The sequence below is a fragment of the Rattus norvegicus genome, chromosome 1 (assembly GCF_021556685.1).
Source record: "Rattus norvegicus strain SHRSP/BbbUtx chromosome 1, alternate assembly SHRSP_T2T, whole genome shotgun sequence".
Taxonomy (NCBI): Eukaryota; Metazoa; Chordata; class Mammalia; order Rodentia; family Muridae; genus Rattus; species Rattus norvegicus.
The window spans coordinates 89920577-89939236 of NC_141534.1; the positions used below are offsets into that span (position 1 = coordinate 89920577).

General features: G+C 53.5%; 2 protein-coding genes across 2 annotated transcripts; both read left to right on the forward strand.

Moving 5' to 3' along the window:
* Mypop (Myb-related transcription factor, partner of profilin) lies at nucleotides 1-10897 on the forward strand. The gene is made up of 3 exons (NM_001395139.1): nucleotides 1-109; nucleotides 590-1379; nucleotides 9631-10897. The coding sequence occupies exons 2-3, from the start codon at nucleotides 869-871 to the stop codon at nucleotides 10296-10298; spliced, it is 1179 nt and encodes a 392-aa protein (NP_001382068.1). The 5' UTR covers nucleotides 1-109; nucleotides 590-868; the 3' UTR covers nucleotides 10299-10897.
* Nucleotides 10898-13076: 2179 nt separating this feature from the next.
* Nucleotides 13077-15778, forward strand: Irf2bp1 (interferon regulatory factor 2 binding protein 1). The gene has a single exon (NM_001107483.1). It carries the CDS (start codon nucleotides 13450-13452, stop codon nucleotides 15202-15204), a length of 1755 nt encoding a protein of 584 aa, NP_001100953.1. The 5' UTR covers nucleotides 13077-13449; the 3' UTR covers nucleotides 15205-15778.
* Nucleotides 15779-18660: the final 2882 nt, after the last annotated feature.

Here is an 18660-nt window from a genome sequence, read left to right on the forward strand (position 1 = left end):
ATGCTACTGGGGGCGGGGCCCAGAGGGGGAGGGAGAGGTAGGGGGGAGGGAAGAGGCCGCAGAAGCCGAAGCCCTGACCCACCGGGAGGCAGGGGCTGCGGCGGCGCCGGTGAGTGACCCGCGGCCCAACTGGGGTCCCCACCCTCTGTGCTCCATCACTCTTCCTGGAGTCCCCAAAATCCTCGGGGTTCCCCCTCTTATCTTGGACCCCTGTTATCTCCACAACTCCCCTTCATTCCTGGCAATCCCAGAACCCCCATAATCTCTGCAGACCCTCAGCTTTAACATTTTACCCCTGTAACTAGAGGGTTCCATTTCATCTTTATTCCTGTACATCCTCAGGTCAGGGACCCTAGAACAGACACCCACTGCCCTGGGAGCCCCCCAGCGCTCCCCTCTGATCTGGATGGTCCCTGTCTACTGCATTGCCCGGTTAGCATCACTTCCCACCATCATGCATGTTCGACCCCTTGGGCATCCCCGATACTCTTGCCCTGTCCTGTTCTACTGCGCCCCCGTTCTCCTCTAACTCCTGCGGTGGCACCCTTTTTTCCCTTCCACTTTTGCTCACTTCCCTCCATCCTTCCAGACTGTCCGTCCTCCCAGTACCCATCAACTCCTCCGCGAGGCACTCTGCGGCCGCGTGAAGCACAAGATGGGCACTGGGCGGGTGTCACCTACGAGGAAGCACCTCTGATTGCACTCAGCACCTTGCCGCTCCCATAGCCACTTTTGCACCGGAGACCAGAGGAGCCCGTGTCCGGGCGACACGGGGACACCGAGCCCCCGCCAGCGCTGTTCGCCCTTTGCCCGCAGAGCCGGCGCCCCCCATGCGCCAGGCAGCCGATCGGTGGCGTCTGGGGGCGCCATGGCCTCGGCGACCGCGGCGGCGGCGCCGGGCGAAGCGGAGGAGACCACCCGGCTCCGCAAGCCGCGCTTCTCCTTCGAGGAGAACCAGATCTTGATCCGGGAGGTGCGCGCCCACTACCCTCAACTCTACGGCGCGCAGAGCCGTCGGGTGAGCGTGGCCGAGCGGCGGCGAGTGTGGGACAGCATCGCCACCAAGATCAACGGCATCACCAGCTGGAAGCGCACCGGCCAGGAGGTTCAGAAGCGTTGGAACGACTTCAAGCGCCGCACCAAGGAGAAGCTGGCCCGCGTGCCGCATTCCACGCAGGGCGCGGGGCCCGCCGCCGAGGACGCCTTCTCCGCGGAGGAGGAGACTATTTTCGCCATCCTGGGGCCGGGTGTGGCGGGGCCCGGGGCTGGCGCTGGGGCTGAGGAGTCCCCGGCAGCCGCCTCTTCACAGCCGCAGGCTTCAACCGCTAGTACACAACGGTATGTGTTGTCAGAGGACCGCAGGCAGGATCGACGGGCAGGTGAGTCCCAAAGCCAGCTTCTTTAACAACTGCAAACACTCCAGAAGCCTACAGAGTTCAATTCACGCCCAGATCCGTCAGGCTAGTTCACCACATTCTCGCTAAAAACCTAGGAGGTGGGTGCTGTCAGCCCCATTATAGGCTAGGGCTGTAAGGTCAGAGAAAGGAAACGACTTAGATGTGGTCACAACGGGCTTGTAGTTCTCCTACTTGGGAGTTGAAGGTAGAAGAGTTCAAGGCTAGCTTGTGCTACAGAAGGCTTGGCTCAAAAGAGGGGTGAGGAAGAGCCGTCTGGGGATGCCTTGTTGGTAGAGTGCTTTCAGGGGTTCCAGGTTCTGACTGCATAGACCTGTGTGGTAGCACAGGACTGGAGTCTCAACACCTGGGTTATCCTTGGGTGCATAGTGACTTAAAGGCAAATCTGAGCTCTGTGAGATCCCACCTCCCCAAAATAATAATGGAAAAGACAGAAAAGGGTTGTCCCTAGTGGTTCCACAGCCACTTGGTAACTGTCAGAGGTAGGCATGGAACCGGTCCTGGGAGGCCTGGCTTGGGATCCGGAGCTGGACCGTTATCATCAGCCTGGCAGGATTTCAGTGTGGGACTGGTCTTTTCCCCCAGCTACTGCGGAGGGCTGAGAATCTGGGAGCTCAGTATCTGCCTTGGGCTCCGGTGTGAATTCAGTACCAGCTTGAGAGTCTTCTGGGAGCCTTGCAGCAAATGAATGGAGAAGGGCGGGTTAGAGCTAGATCACTTGACCAGTGTGCCTGGGGCTCTTAGAGTTTGTTCCAGCCCTGAAAGTGAATGAAGAGAGCTCTGGGGTAATGGGAGGAGTTGTGTGCAAGGCACTGCCTGCAGGCTGAGTCCAGTAAATCCGTGTACACTCACTCCTGTTCCTGCTGAACAGAGATGAGAAAAGTGCATTTCCCCCTCCAAGATTCTGTGAGCACAGCGATGACAGGCTAGCTCCAGCCTCAGAGTGCCTGGCTGGCCTGAGTGATGGCCAACAGTGGAGGTCTTCACTGCTTCACCACTGTAAACTGATGCTTGAAGAAGTCCTGACTTTCTCAAGGTCATGCCTGCAGAGCTGCTGTGGAGATAATCCATCTGTTCAGCCTTCGTGCTGGATTTCTTTGAGACGTGGCCTGATGTACTCTAGGCTGGCTTCAAACTCTACTATAGAGTTGTGGATGACCTTGAATTTCTAATCCTCCTGCGTCCACCTCCCTAGTATTGGGATTACAAGAAAGTTCTGCCATGCCTAGTATATACAGCACTGGGGATAGAACCCAGGGCTTCCTGCGTGCTAGGTAAGCACTCTACCCACTGAGCCATGGCCTCTGGTGTTTTCTCCATAGCTCTTCTCCCAGATGCCTGTCTTATGCTGACACAAGTCAGGGGTTGACACAGTTTTCTGGTGCAGAAAAGAGAGACTCAAGGTGACAGGATGGAGGACCCAGGGCCCGAGGGAGCCAGATAGATAGATGTGACACAGTCTTGGGGGTGTGTAGGGGCTGGCTCCTGGAAGGGGATGATGTCAGATCTGACATACACAGTATGGAGGAGGAAGGGCTTGGAAAGTCGTCCTGAAAGGAGGAAAGGCATCCTGTGCAGCAGCCTGAAGACTCAAGGAAGTTTGGGGAGGGTTGGATTGGAACCAACAGATCACAAGGAAGACTTAAACTTTTAAGAGGTGATCAAAGAGAGAGCAGCCATGTGTGTTGAGTGAAGGTGATGGGCTTAGAGTGTGTGAGCCTTGTGCCTGCCACTAGTGAGGTAGAGGCAAGAGAATCAGGATCTCCCTGTGCAGCCTGGGCTATATGAGAGCCAGTGTCAAAAAAACTGGGTGCATGGACGAGAAAGAGATGTGCTCTGGGGAGGCATGGGGATGGGCATGATCCTACCAAGTAATTCTTTTCTTACTGTCTGAAGTTTTTTTTTACTTAATTGTGTGTGTGCATGCTCACCCATGCATGCATGGGGAATCATAGGAAAAGTTTCAGAAGTCTCTCCATGGTGGGGTCTCAGATCTCAGGATTGAAGTCACTTTATCAGGTTTATGAAGCAGTCTTGGTAGTTCATAGGATTCAGAAAGGTTCATTTCAGGGTTGGGGATTTAGCTCAATGGTAGAGCGCTTGCCTAGCAAGCGCAAGGCCCTGGGTTCAGTCCCCAGCTCCGAAAAAAAGAAAAAAGAAAAAAAAAAAAACAAAAAAAACCAGAAAGGTTCATTTCCCCACCTGAGGTCACACAGCAAACAAACAGGGTGACATAGAACAGAATCATAAGCCTGGCTTCTAGTTAACTTGCACTTGTCACCCTTTAGCCAGACAGTTAATGGGGAGGACAGAATGCAGTCAAAGGTTAGCTTGTAACTCACGCAGCAGGCACGTAGGAGCCAGGAAATCCCCCAAAGCCCAACATGTATTCTCAATTTGAATCATACATCTTTCTGTGAAACCAGGGCAATAATGTTTGTTACATGTTCATGTATTGTGTGCATGCATATAGAAATGCAGGCTTGCATGCATGCAGCCCAAAGTTGCTGTCCAGAGTTGTTGGTCGATGCTCTGTCTTAGTCTTTTGAGTCAGGGTCATTCAGTCAAACCCAGAGCTCACTGATGGGGCTCCACCCACTAGTCCACTTGCCACGGGGATTTCCCAGTCTCTGCCTTCCAGGCCTGGAATTACAGGCTTGCTGCCATGCCTGCCCACCATATATGTGGTCCTCACGTTTCCATTGAAGCATCCCCTGAACTCCCAAGCTTGCTTACTTACAAGTTGTCATCCTTCTGGGGTGGATACTTAGATATACTGGAGGACAAGACAGAATCCTCCCGCTGAGGGAATTCATGTAGTTGGGGGATACATGCCACAAAGAGTCAACACACTGGACCTAATGCCATATGGACAATTGCTAGAGAAAATGAATGGCTATTGAGAGGCCCAGGCAGTGGCAGCTCACCCTGAAACCCCTAGCACTCAGGAGGTCAAGGAAAGAGTTTGAGGCTTGCCCAGGATGCATCAAGAGACCCTGTGCCCAAAGTAGTTAAGAGTGACAATTTTTTTTGTACAACGGGGATAGTCAGAGAGGGCTTCTTGGAGGTGGTGAATTCAAGCAGCAACTTAAATTCAGAGGTTGAGCCTACCTAGTTGATATCTGCAGGAAGAGTGTGGCAGTTAGAGAAAACCACAGTAAAGGCCCTGAGGCAAGAATATCCTTTTTTAAAAAAGATTTATTTAGGGGTTGGGGATTTAGCTCAGTGGTAGAGCGCTTGCCTAGGAAGCACAAGGCCCTGGGTTCGGTCCCCAGCTCCGAAAAAAAAAAAAAAGAAAGAAGAAAAAAAATTTTATTTATTATATATAAGTATACTGTACCCGTCTTCAGACACACCAGGAGAGGGCATCAGATCTTATTACAGATGGTTGTGAGCCACCATGTGGTTGGTGGGATTTGAACTCAGGACCTGTGGAAGATCAGTCAGTGCTCCTAACCACTGAGCCATCTCTCCAGCCCAGCAAGAGTATCCTTAACCAACTTTTTTTTCCTCAAACACAAAGTCTCTTTGTGTAGTCCTGGCTGTTCTGGAACTCACTATGTAGACCCAGGCTGGCCTTGGACTCACAGAGATCTGCCTGTCTCTAACTCTTGAGCACTGAGATTAAAAGCCTGTACCATAGCACACAGACTACCTCATCGCTTAATACTGCATAAAACTTGCAAAGTTGCTATAGTCACAGGGGAAGATAAGCTGGGCAGCTGTGAGCAGCTGGCTTGCATCTTGGCTCGCACCAGGAACTGAACTAAGGATCACTTATTTTTGATGGAATATTTAAAGGACATGACAGCCACGCACGATGGCACATATTCATATAGTTCCAACACTCTAGGAGGCAGATAGAAGGGAATGTGCCCAAGGCTGAGGCTAGCTGTTCTACACAGTGAGTTTCAGGCCAACCAGAGCTACACAGCAGAACCCTGTCCCACCAACAGAAAAGACACTGCCTCCCGCAAAAAGCTGCGTGTTGCAATAAACACCTTTAATCTTGACACTCTTGACACTCGGGAGGCAGAAGCAGGAGGATCTCTGAGTTCAAGGACAGCCTGGTTTACAGAGTGAGTTCCAGGACAGCCAGGACTACACCGAAACCCTGTCTTAAACAACAACAGATCCCCCCAACCCCCCCAAAAATGGAAGGGAAAAGGCTTATGATGTGGCTTAGTGGGTAAAGGTCCTTGCCACCAAGCCCAATTGATGACTTGAGTTTAATTCCTGGGACCAACCTGGTGGACAGAGAAACAAGATGTCCTATGACCACTACATGCATAACACAGCATGTGTGTCAGAACCCCATAAATACAAATAAATAATTTTTTAAAACACAAAAAAATGGAAAAAAAGGCCTGAGCCAATAGCTTAGTGTTAGAGCCCCTGCCTAGAATCCCCCAGTGAGAGGCTGGGGGCGTGGCTCAGGTAGAGCCCCTGCCTAGGTATAAGGCCTGGAGTCCCATCCCTGGGCTGGGAAAACAGCACTGAGAACAAAGAACCCTTAGCTGGTAGAGCTCTCCCAGAATGATTAGACAGACAACAGAACATGGATTGCATGCCCAGGAGAAATGCATTCTCAGAGAAACTACTTAGGTTTGAAGCCAGAGCCAAGAAAAGAACTAGCAGCCACTTTAGATAACAACCAAGAAATCTCTCCTTGAGGAGGAAGCACTATGGCCTCCAGGCATTTAGGACAGCACAGTGATTGCCCTATAACCCTAAGCAGTCACTGACTGTCTGCCTCTACAGGTCATCCTGCTCATGATACGTTGTGTAAGTGAAAGCAGACAGCACGCAGTCATTTGTGTCATGGTGGCTTTCCGGAGTTTTCATGTAACCATGCAAAATTGACAGTGGAGAAGAGGCTGAGGGTGTGCTAGATGAATGTCTTGAATCAGGGTTTCTAGTCCTGCACAATCATCATGACCAAGAAGCAACTTGGGGAGGAAAGGGTTTATTCAGCTCACACTTCCACACTGCTGTTCATCACCAAAGGAAGTCAGGACTGGAACTCAAGCAGGGCAGGAAGCAGGAGCTGATGCAGAGGCCATGGAGGGATGTTACTTACTGGCTTGCTCCCCTGGCTTGCTCAGCTTGCTTTCTTACAGAACCCAAGACCACCAGCCCAGGGACGGCACCATCCACAATGGGCTGGGTCCTCTCCCTTGACCACAGCTGGATCTCAGGGAGGCATTTCCACAACCGAGGCTCCAATTTCTGTGATAACTCCAGCTTGTGTCAAGTTGACACACAAAACCAGCCAGTAGAATGAGGCTATGGAGTGAGAAGCATCTAGATCGGGTGTTGGGTGTTGACTTTAATTAGGTTTATGTGGAATGGCGTCTGTACGGGGATAGTGTCTTAAGAAAAAGAGCCAGACGTGGAGGTGCAGGGCTGCGGTCTCATCTACTAAGGAGGCTGAAGTACCAGGGTTTGGAAGTTCAGGGCCAACCTGGACAGTCTCTGTCTCAACAAGCAGGGAAGCTGGAAGGATGGCCCAGCAGTTAAGAGCATATACTGAGCCAGGCAGTGGTGGTGCACACCTTCAACCCTGCCTCTCAAGACGAAGAGCTCTGTGAGTTTGAGGCTCGCCTGGTTTATAGCATGTCTAGGACAGTCAGGGCTCTATTTATACTGAGAAACCCTGTCTCAAAACAATAACAGCAAAAATAAAATAAATAAAAGAAGCTGGGGCCAGAGAGAGCTCGGTTGGTAATAGGCTGGCCACAGAAGTAGGAACTCATCTGAACTCAATCCCCAGAACCCAGCTGGGCTCCAAAGTCTGGTGTAGTTCACATGGATGAAATCCCAGCACTGAAAGAGCAGAGACAAGAAGCCCCTCGGGCACACTGGCCAGGCAGCCAAACCAAATGAGCAAACTCTTGGTCAGGAGTTGTTGAAAACTTAAGTCCACATACACGTGCATGTACATACCTTCCCTACACATACATGCACACACACAGGTATGCAAATATCTTCCCTACACATACATGCACATACACACACACAGGCATGCACATACCTTCCCTACACATGCATGCACACACACACACACACACAGGTATACACATACCTTCCCTACACATGTATGCATACACACACAGGTATGCACATACCTTCCCTACACATACATGCACACACACACACAGGTATGCACATACCTTCCCTACACATGTATGCATACACACACAGGTATGCACATACCTTCCCTACACATACATGCATACACACACACAGGTATGCACATACCCTCCCTACACATGCATACACACACACACACACACACACACACACACACAGAGACAACTAAGACAAGGTGTGCTTATGGTAGAAGACATACATAACACTGTTCCAACTCCAGGATGGGAAGAGAATGGGGGATGACAGTTGTGTTAGCCCCAGCAACTAGAAGATGGAACTTCTACCTTCTGAGGCAGGAGCAGATGAGGAAACGAGGAGTGGTGGGTCAGGAACTCAGCTCAGTAGTGAGTTTGAGGTGTCCAGACAATGCACGGGTGGGTGTGAGCATTAACCTCTAGAGAGCCGCTCTAGCTCTCGAGGCTAGAGAACACAGTCCTCTCAGCAGACGGTTTAAATCCAAGAGTGTGAATGATATATCTCAGGTCGTGAGGACCCAGCAGGCTGGGATAGAACTAAGAAATCCTGCTGTCCTGGCTGGAAAGAGCTTCCGAAAGTTAGAACCAGTGTGCTAGCCACTCTGCCTCTCTCCATGAACTCCAGCTGAGAGGAGCAGGGTTGAGTGTCCAGATGGTTCTCAGCTTTGTGGAGGCCACAGAGCCTCTTGCTACCAAGGCGTCAGTAAGACTTGCAAGGCTTTTTGTCCCCTAAAGCTGGCCACCAGGTTGCCCAGCTAGCTCAGTCGGTAGAGCATAAGACTCTTAATCTCAGGGTCATGGGTTCGTGCCCCACACAGGGCGCCATTCATAACCATGAGGGCTTTCTATGCTTGCCCCAGCTCTGAATACTGACACAGAGACTTATATTTACTTATAATAGCATTAGGCCTTAGCTTACTCTCGTTCCCAGCTAGGTCTTACAACCTACAGGCTGTCATGAGGCTTGGTACCTCGCAGTCTCACCGCCTGGCACTGCTTCTTCCTGTCTGGCTGGCAGATTCTCCCACGCCTGACTTTTTTTTTTTTCCCAGAGTTCCTATCTCTTGTCAGATGTCCCGCCTAGTCTCCCCTCCTTTGCTATAGGCTGCCAGGTTTTTTCCTTAAACCAATAGGAAGGCGAGAGGGGGAGTTCCTACAAAATCCGATACAGGTGCTGAGCATCTAGAATAACAATACGGGAAGTCCGGACTGTAATCGGATGTCCGCTTGGTACAGAGATCAGCGTGTGAAATAACACAACGCCAATCTTTACACAGTGCACAAAAGGACCACCCCAACAAAGTTTAATGCATCCACTCCACTGTATTCAAAGATTGACGTCATGGGCTGTCTCTGACAGGCTCTAACTTAGGTATGACTAGTGTGCTCTTTTGAGATACAGTCTTGCTCTATAACCTAGGTTGACTAGGTTGGCCTGAGGCTCCAAGCAGTTCTCCAGAATACAAGTATTTCAATTTCAAGCAAGAGCCTCCATAGTGACCTAGCTTTTTTTTTTTTTTTTTTTTTTTTTTTGGTTCTTTTTTTCGGAGCTGGGGACCGAACCCAGGGCCTTGCGCTTGCTAGGCAAGTGCTCTACCACTGAGCTAAATCCCCAACCCCCCCCCTTTTTTTTTTAATTTTGATTGTGTGTGAGAGAGTGTGTGTGTGTATTTCTGAGTATTGCTGATGCAGGAGAGATCTTAAAGTGTTTTTATTCCTTTTTGATATGGTCTAATGGTCTAATGTAGTCCAAGCTGGCCTTTAATCTGTGTATACAGTGAATACAGGCCTTAAACTTCTCAAATCCCCTGCCTTGGCTTCCTAAGTACTGGGGTGCCAGCATTCCTGAAGGGTGTGGTCCTTGCAAAGCCTAAATCAAGCCAGGTGTGGTGGTGCCCACCTGTAACCCCTGCACTTAGGAAGCTGAAGCAGGAGAATGCGGAGTTGCAGACTAGCTGGTACCAGTCAGAGAGACCCTGTTCATTGAAGAAGGAAGGGACTGAGCAATTGCTCTGGGGAGAGGAAGCCAAAACCGGAAATGAAGCCTTGCGGGCTCTTTGTGACTTATCCAAGGTCTCTCTCTACAGATACACCAGCCCAGAGCAAGGGAGGCTCCAGCAGCCCAGAGTCCTGGGCCCGGCCCTCTTGCAACCCCCAGGAAGCCAAGGAGCGTGAGTCCCCGTCCCCTGCAGCCATGCAGCCTGTCCAGCTGCCCCGCCTGGCCTTGTCTCCACCCCTCCCTGCCCCTCCACCGCCACCCACGGCGCTGGCCCAAGTGGCACCCTCATCTCCTAGCCCAACTCCTCCTCGGCCCACCTCAGCCCCAGAACAGTCCCTGGACTTCCTGCGGGCTCAGCAGGAGACTGCCAATGCCATCAGGGAGCTGGCTGGCACCCTCCGGCAGGGACTGGCCAAACTGAGCGAGGCCCTCAGCGCCCTGTTACCCCTTCTGCCGGGAACCCCAGCTGACCCGCAGCCCCCGCCCCCGCCGCCACCTCCGCCGCCACCTCCCAAGCCAGTCCTCCCACCACCTGCCCCCAAGGTGGAGCTGGCCCCAGAGCCTGTGTCTGTGGTAGCTGCTGTTGTGGATGGGGCTGTAGTGGCAGCTAGGGGAGTGATCATCTCCCCTAGGAGCGAGGAAGGGGTGCCCAAACCACCCCCAGTCGCACCACTTCCCCTCCACGACTCACCCCCTCACAAAAGGAGGAAAGGCTTCCCTACGCGAAAGAGGCGGGGCCGCTGGAAGTCTCCGTGAAATCTAACCCTGTCCACGCTCCTGCCTGCAACCCTCTCCCTGCTTGGCACAGTCGAGGAGGAAGATGCTCTTTGCCTATCCCAGCTGCACCCTGGCTTCCTGCTCAAGGGAAGTGAGCACCCCACTTCCTGTGCTAGTTAGTGCCTGATTCTCTGGGTGAGTCCCCGGGCGGACTCCCTCAGCCCCTTTCTCTGGTACAGTGGTGTCCGCCCGACTGCCTCCTGTAACCCCATCTTCTAAGCCATCAATTTTATGTTACTATATTGCCCTTTGTGGGGTGGGAGAGGGATCTCCTGGCTCTGCGACTTGCCCCTTTGCCGAATAGTTACTGTTCTTGACTTGAAGAGAAGCAACGTGTGGGGACCTCCCCACTGCCCCAGCCCAGACTTCTTCGGAAGGGTTGGAAGTTGCTAGACAAATCAGAATGTAGAAGGTGGAGGATTCTGAGGAGGAGGCAGCAGAATTCTGACTGGGGAGGTATAGGTTGGGTCCTCTGCCTCCCACGGCTGCAAGGTGTGTCTGACCTCTGGAGCTCAGCCCCTCCCCCCTTTCTCTTCAGTGCTGACAAGATGTCAATAAACTTATTTTCATACAATTAACTTGAGGCTCTGAGACGGGCCTTGGGAGGCCAGCGTTTAGGATTGCTCCACCCCTCCCCTGGTAGGCCACACCCTCCCGGAGGATATGCCTCCTGAACCTGAGGCAGGTGATTTTCCCCCTAAAAGCTTTAACTAACCCTGGTGTAGAAGTACACACTGAAGGTTGCAATCCCACCAGTTACTTCAGCAGCCTGTTACCCTGTATTTAAAAAAAAAAATCTCCAAAGAACGTTACAAACAGGATTGAATTGGAGTTTATCTAGGTCTGTTAGAAGTTCAATACAGCAACTTGGGTGGTTAACTCAGGCAAGGACAGATAGCCTGCCTGAGGGTCAGACCCTAGGAGTGTACGGAACAAGAAACAGGCTTAAACAGCCTTAAAGAGCTAAGGGATTGTGGCTCACATGTGCAGTTCCAGTACTAAGAAAGCTTGCTTCGAGTTCAAGGCTAACCTGTGCTTCAGAGACCTGTCTCTAGAAAAAGAAAACAATAAATAAATCCAGGCATGGTTAATGTACTTTTGAAATCTCAGCCTCCAGGAGGTTGAGGAAGGAGAAATCCTGAGCCAGCCTGGGCCACCTAGTAAGGCTCAGTTTCAAAATAAAAATACAGGCTACTAGCACATCTCAGTAGTAGAGCACTTAGCATAAAGCCCTGGATTCCATCCCAGCACCACGTATAAGCAAGAGAAAGTAAATAAACAGTAGTACACGAAACCAATGGTTGCGAACATAGTATCTCCCAGGAAACGACAAAAATAGGCAATTTGTTTAAGGGAGGAGTGTTAAAATAGTAATGCAGGTGGTAGGTAAAATTGTAACGCTGAAATAGAAAGCCTGGGCTGCTGTGACTACTCTGGGGTGGGGGTGAGAAAACCGCCAAGCCTCCACTATGTGGAAACCTGGAAGAATGCAAACTGACAAGACATTCAGAAAAAAAAAAAATGTTTTGAGAGCACCAGTGGGGGCCCAGGCCGAATGAGGCGAAAGGGCTGATGTGAGCTAGGACCTGGAGACATACATCGCTTCTCCCTCCCCCACCCCCACACTACAAAAAAATACGAAGAGAAAATATGGGGTGCCCAGAGCCAGATTGGGCCCACCAGGCCATTAAGCACTTGGAGGTTTGGTGTTGCCCTTCCCAGCAATCAACTCTTGGCTCCTTCATTCCAAATCTACGAGTAATAAGAGCCCCCGACCCCAGCCCCCAATGGGGGGCGGGGAGCGAAATTCCCTGCTAGTAAGGGGGGGGGGGGGCAAGGATTGGGAAGGCCTCCCCTAAGCTTCCAGGCAGAGGAAGTACGTCACTGCGTCCATCTCGCAGAGCATTTTGGGAATTGTAGTGAAATTGGGGATGTACTGAGAAGCCAGCTGTGTAACCCTTTAGAGACCAAAGTACGTGCGCACCTGGAGCAGAACTAGGAGGCTCAGTGAACATTCTTTAGCAGATGAGAAAACTAAGGCAGGCACCTGGCTCGGAAGCTTACAGTCTTCTCATCTTGTTGCCTGTGGGGAGCCCTTGAGGCTAGTTACCTAAGACACTGGGGAGTGGGTGGGAGGACAAACTGCTAAGTAGACGCCACTCTCAAAGAGAGTAGCCTGAACCATCCCCTTGAAACCGTCCAATCAGAACCTCTCCGCCCCATCCCAAAATGCTGCGGCCTTCCTAACCCGTTATTGGCCCTTCTCGAAGAGGCGGGATTCTAAGAGAGGGCAAGACTCTTTTCTAAACCTGCTCAGCAAATCAGAGTAGAAACTGCTTTCCGAGATCTGGGTATGGTCCCAGGCCTGTAAACCCACCGAGAAGGCTGAAGCAGGGAGATTGCAGCAAGAATGAGGCCAGCCTAGGCTACATAGGCTAGCCTTCTAGGCCAGCCTGAGCTAAGGAATAAATCCAAGTCTCAAGAAAAAATGGGGAAAATTGCATGCCCTGCAACTTAACCACCTCGAGCATTTATGAGACCATTACCCATTTCCTGGATCCTGTGTGCAAACCCCGGCTTTTTGTCGAGGCACAGTGAGAATTAAGCTCACAGAGACCAGCGCGCGCCCTCTTTTCCCGCCACTGCTTTCTGCCCAGTCCCCTTTAAGAAGCAGTCCCGACGGGACTACATTTCCCAGAAGGCTTTGCCCGCGCGTTATGTAACTTTCCCTGCGAAGCGGCCTCTGGGGCAGAAGAAGGAGGAGGAGGCGACGGCGGCCGTTGCAGCGGCGTCGGCGGCGGCGCGAGCGAAGCGGCGGGAGCCTGGGGCGGCGGCGCCCGAGGCCCATTCAGGAGCTGGAGCTGTGCATCTCGGCTCGCGGCGCGGACCGGACGGGGGCGCCGACGTGCGTGCTCGTGGCTTGCCTTCTCCACCGGAGGCGGGAGTGAGAAAAAAAAAAAAAAAGGCTGAGGGCCCAGGGGGCGGGGAAGGGGGGCCGGGCCTGAATCCGGCGGGGAGGCCGAGCCGGAGGCCCGACTGAGCGGCTCGCGCGCCGGTCCCGGGGCACGGCGGAGTGAACGTGGGCGGCGGGTGCACAGCGGGGGCACCTGGCGGCGCTCCGGGGGGCGCCATGGCGTCCGTGCAAGCGTCCCGCCGCCAGTGGTGCTACCTGTGCGACCTGCCCAAGATGCCGTGGGCCATGGTGTGGGACTTCAGCGAGGCCGTGTGCCGCGGGTGCGTGAATTTCGAGGGCGCGGACCGCATCGAGCTGCTCATCGACGCTGCCCGCCAGCTCAAGCGCAGCCACGTGCTCCCCGAGGGCCGCTCGCCGGGACCCCCGGCTCTCAAGCACCCGACCTCCAAGGACCTGGCCTCCACGGGCTCCCAGGGCTCCCAGTTGCCACCCCCGCAGGCCCAGGCGCAGCCATCGGGGACCGGAGGTAGCGTCTCAGGCCCGGACCGCTATGACAGGGCTACTTCATCCAGCCGCCTGGCGCTGCCTTCGCCGGCTTTGGAGTACACCCTGGGGTCCCGCTTGGCCAACGGGCTGGGCCGGGAGGAGGCTGTGGCGGAAGGGGCACGCAGGGCTTTGCTTGGCTCCATCCCCAGCCTGATGCCCCCCGGGCTGCTGGCAGCTGCAGTGTCTGGCCTCGGAGGCCGAGCTCTGACGCTGGCACCTGGCTTAAGCCCCGCTCGTCCACTTTTCGGCTCCGATTTCGAGAAGGAGAAGCAGCAGAGGAATGCGGACTGTTTGGCAGAACTGAACGAGGCCATGCGGGGCCGGGCGGAGGAGTGGCATGGGCGTCCCAAGGCTGTAAGGGAACAGCTACTGGCGCTGTCCGCCTGTGCCCCTTTCAATGTCCGATTCAAGAAGGACCATGGGCTGGTGGGACGGGTATTTGCCTTTGATGCCACTGCCCGCCCTCCTGGCTATGAGTTTGAGCTGAAGCTCTTCACCGAGTATCCCTGTGGTTCTGGCAATGTGTACGCGGGGGTCCTTGCAGTGGCTCGCCAGATGTTTCATGATGCTCTTCGAGAGCCAGGGAAGGCCCTGGCCTCATCGGGCTTCAAGTACCTCGAATATGAACGCCGCCACGGCTCAGGGGAATGGCGCCAGTTGGGAGAGCTACTTACCGATGGGGTCCGAAGCTTCCGAGAGCCTGCTCCTGCGGAGGCCCTGCCCCAGCAGTACCCAGAACCGGCCCCTGCTGCTCTGTGTGGCCCACCACCGAGAGCCCCATCCCGGAACCTGGCACCCACACCACGACGTCGCAAAGCATCCCCTGAGCCCGAGGGCGAGACAGCTGGGAAGATGACCACGGAGGAGCAGCAACAGCGGCACTGGGTGGCACCAGGCGGTCCATACTCTACAGAGACCCCTGGTGTGCCTTCACCTATTGCTGCCCTTAAGAATGTGGCGGAGGCTCTGGGCCACTCACCCAAGGACCCTGGTGGGGGTGGAGGCTCTGTCCGTGCAGGGGGTGCTAGCCCTGCAGCTTCCTCCACGACCCAGCCACCAACCCAGCATCGTCTAGTGGCACGCAATGGAGAGGCAGAAGTCAGTCCCACGGCCGGGGCTGAAGCTGTCAGCGGGGGTGGTAGCGGCACAGGGGCGACCCCTGGAGCCCCCTTGTGCTGTACCCTGTGCAGAGAAAGGCTGGAAGACACCCACTTCGTGCAGTGTCCCTCGGTACCTGGACACAAGTTCTGCTTTCCTTGCTCCCGAGAGTTCATCAAGGCACAGGGTCCAGCTGGAGAGGTGTACTGCCCCAGTGGAGACAAATGCCCACTGGTGGGTTCCTCTGTCCCCTGGGCCTTCATGCAGGGCGAGATCGCTACCATCCTTGCTGGTGACATCAAGGTCAAGAAAGAAAGGGACCCCTAGGTTGCCACTGCCGTCAGGCTGCTTCCCCTCCCCCTTAACCATCCTCCGCGACTGCGGATAAATTATTCCCTACCCCACCCAGCCCAGTACCACCCTAACCTGTGTAGATACCCTTTCCTCTGCCCAGATGGGTCCCCTGGGGTAGATACATTGTGGGTGGGGGGAGAGAGCTTGTGGCTCCTGTCAGAGCGGGTGTTTGGAGTTCCTGGGCCCCTCCAGTTTCTTTCTCCTTTCTTGGCTTGGCTTTCCTGCTGTTGGTAGTTGGGGGAAGAGGTACCCCGCTTGTCCTTGAAAGGGACCTCCTGAGAACTCGCTCTTTATAAACGAAGCAAAAGCATTTTATTGTTCCCTTCTCCCACCCTTTTTTTCCTTCAATAAACTGAGAGATGGGTTGTTTTTTTTCCCCCTTCTTGGTCCCTTTAGTTTTATGAGATGCTGCGCCCCCTTCGGGATTGGACTTGTCCTAAGAGAGAGGACTTCTGCGTTGTGACCACTAGGTGGCGCCTTTTGTCCAGTGGGCGGCTGTTTGTAGTAGTGTACATTTGCTGTGCTCTGATTAAAAGGTGTAGTCGAGGCCGGTTTTGCAGACGATGGTACTGAGATTCTGACAGGGTTCAGCTCCTGCACGGCGCTCACAAAGAAACTGGGGAATAGGTTTGCGTTGTAGCCAGCACTCTGAATGCTGAGACGTCAGAGGGAAAGGAAGTAGGAGGCTTTCTCCAAGTAGTTTACTTGAAAATAGTTCTAGGGGAACTGTCCACAGAAAGAGTAAGTTGAACCTCCCTGAGTAAACGTATATGGAAGCAGGATGATGCCTTCTTGCTTCATATGGTGCCAGAGAGATGGACACACCTGAGAAACCTGAACTGGGCTCATGCCCTTCATCTGGGAACAGTGGCTATCACCCTAGAACACCTAGGAGCTAAGTAAAAGGCTCCCACCCGCCGCGGCTGCTTCTGATGTGTGTGCGGCCTTGTCCCGCACCTGTCCTGGGTGACTGATCATTAACCAGGATTTCCTGCTGGCTGGCGTCATGGGGCGGGGTCTGGGGCCTAGGCAGGCTATGGCAAAACAGGGGTTAAAAGGAGGGGGCGGCCCCAGGAACCATGTTCCAGCCCTTACTTGAGACCCTAATTCGTGGAAGGGATGAAAAGCTGAGCCAACAGGACAGTAAATGTTAAGTGAGCCCTGAGACCCAAGGGTATTCCTGATCTCCTTCTCAGGTGTCTGCTCACCTGAACATGAACCCTCACTACCTGTGTGCCCCTCGTTCACCTGAAGACAAATGCCATCTGCAGGACCCTGAGTAACATTTCCCCCACCCCAGTATTGAGCACTTACGTGCTCGGGCAACCCAATCCCGGTACTACCAGCCGGGCTCAGGGCAGGGCTGGAAAAATCTCTCCCTGATTAAATACAGCAGGCGAGATACAGGAGCAGGGGTGGTGCTGAATAGAGCACCCCTCCTTCAGAAGTCTCCCCGACCGGTCAGGGCGGCAGACCCAAGCACGGTCTCACACACACACACAAACCCCCCCCCCCCCCCCAATCCTCAGGGTTAGAAGCCTCACACCTGGCCACCGCGCTTGCTCCAGGAAGGGCTCACAGCTGTGGAAGACACCTGGTCCTTTAAGAGCAGCTGGTAGGTGGGGGCGGGGGGCAGGGGAGTCACCCCCAGCCTGGCTGCTGTGTATTTTAGATAGGGATTGGGTTAACTATTAACAGAACAGACAGTCTGACCTGTGTGGGTGTTGGGGGTGGGGGGCTGGGTCAGTCCCCCTTCCCCCAGTGCGCAGGTGAGAGGTTAGGGTGGAAGGATTTGGGACCAGAGAGTAGGCAGAAAGACTAAAAATGCTGCAAAGACACCCAGAAAATGTGGGAGACCACAGAAGCTGGAAAGAGAGGAGCAGCAGGAGGCCAGTTGGTGAGGGCTGGGAGTAAGGCTCAGTGGTAGAACCCTTGACAGAGGGCTTGCCTAAGGCCCACCAATAAAGAGCTGGGGGTGTGGTTCAGTGGTAGAGCCCCTGCCTAAGCACCTGGGAAGCCATGGGTTCCCACAAAAGCTTTTTTAAAAATGCATATCCATTGCCGTTTTATCTACATGTATGTCTGTGAGATGATGTCAGATCCCCTGCCATGTGGGTGCTGGGGATTGAACCTGGGTCCTCTGGAAGAGCAGTCAGTGCACTTAACCCCTGAGCCATCTCTCCAGTCCACAAACACTTTTTTTTTTTTTTTTTAATTCACTGAGCCAGAGGCATGGAAAACAGAAAACCTCAGAAATGAGGCAAAAATTGAGGAAAACCTAGAGAAGTGAGTTTAATGCAGAGATGTCCAGAAAGGGTGAGAAAGGCCAAGATGCCAATCACAGGCTGGGAGGCAGAATGTTACCCACAGTCCTAGCACTGAGGTAGAAAGATGGACACAAGTCCCAGGCCAGACTGGGCTGCATGGTAACAGCCCATCTCAGAAAGCAAAGATAGAAAGAGAAAGCAGCGAGGAAAAACGAGCATGTAAGGTCTGTCTCACTACTGCACTATGAGCCCCTAAGGTGTAGGCCAGGGCTTTCTTCGTTCCCACTGTACCCACAGCGTCACCCAGCCCAGAGCTAGTTCAAGGGATACACGAATAAACAGGGTCCTTAACTCTCAGTAAAAATGTCTCAGCCACCATAGGTGACAAGTCCTGGGTCAGGTGCTGCAGTGCCTCTGTTCCCAGAAACTACTGATCAAATGAGACACAGCAGACTCTTAAAATATGGCAGCCACAGGACCTCAAGTCATAAGGAAAGACAGGCCAGGCAAAGGATTGCACTTGGCTATTTTTGAAAGGATTCATTGAGAGGAAGAAGCATGTCGAGAGAGATGAGTGTGGCTCACATGTGCAAAGGTCCTGAGGTAGTAACCTGCTTGCTTCCTCATAGAAGCAGCCAGGAGCCAGAGCAAGTAGATAACAGGCAGATCAGACCTCTGTGGGGGAGAGGCCACCTAAGGATCTTAGGACAACCAGGGACAACCGATGCAGACAGACAGCAACGTGGAGAAGTCCCGTCCCTTCCACAGTTTGCTCCACTGGGAAAACCTCCTAGAACCTGTGTAAGGGATTCTGGGTCCCCCGGTATGCCTGCCCATGCCCTGCCTACTCACACCTTGGGCAGAGGAAGCTGGCAGGCCCCCACAGGAACCTTTGTGTGTGTGGGGGGGGGGGGGTCGGAATAGAGGCGGGTAGCAGGAACGAAAAGAGGAGTGTCTCGCAGGCAGGCACCAGGCTGTGACTACACAAAGGCCCCAGTGTCTGCCCCTCCTGCCCCCATACAGATATAAATAAGATGTGCATATACCTTTTTATATATACCAGCGGACTGGGGCAGAGACTGGGGGCCTGCTCTGTCCCTGAAGGGCCAAGGCACAGCACAGGCTGCCACTGTGGCCAAGCCTCGAACCAAGTGGGGTGGGA

Coding starts and splice junctions, on each gene's coding strand:
- Mypop (NM_001395139.1), top strand. CDS start 869: ATGGCCTCGGCGACCGCGGCGGCGGCGCCGGGCGAAGCGGAGGAGACC. Junction 1,380..9,630: donor CAGGCAGGATCGACGGGCAG/GTGAGTCCCAAA, acceptor CTCTCTCTACAG/ATACACCAGCCCAGAGCAAG.
- Irf2bp1 (NM_001107483.1), top strand. CDS start 13,450: ATGGCGTCCGTGCAAGCGTCCCGCCGCCAGTGGTGCTACCTGTGCGAC.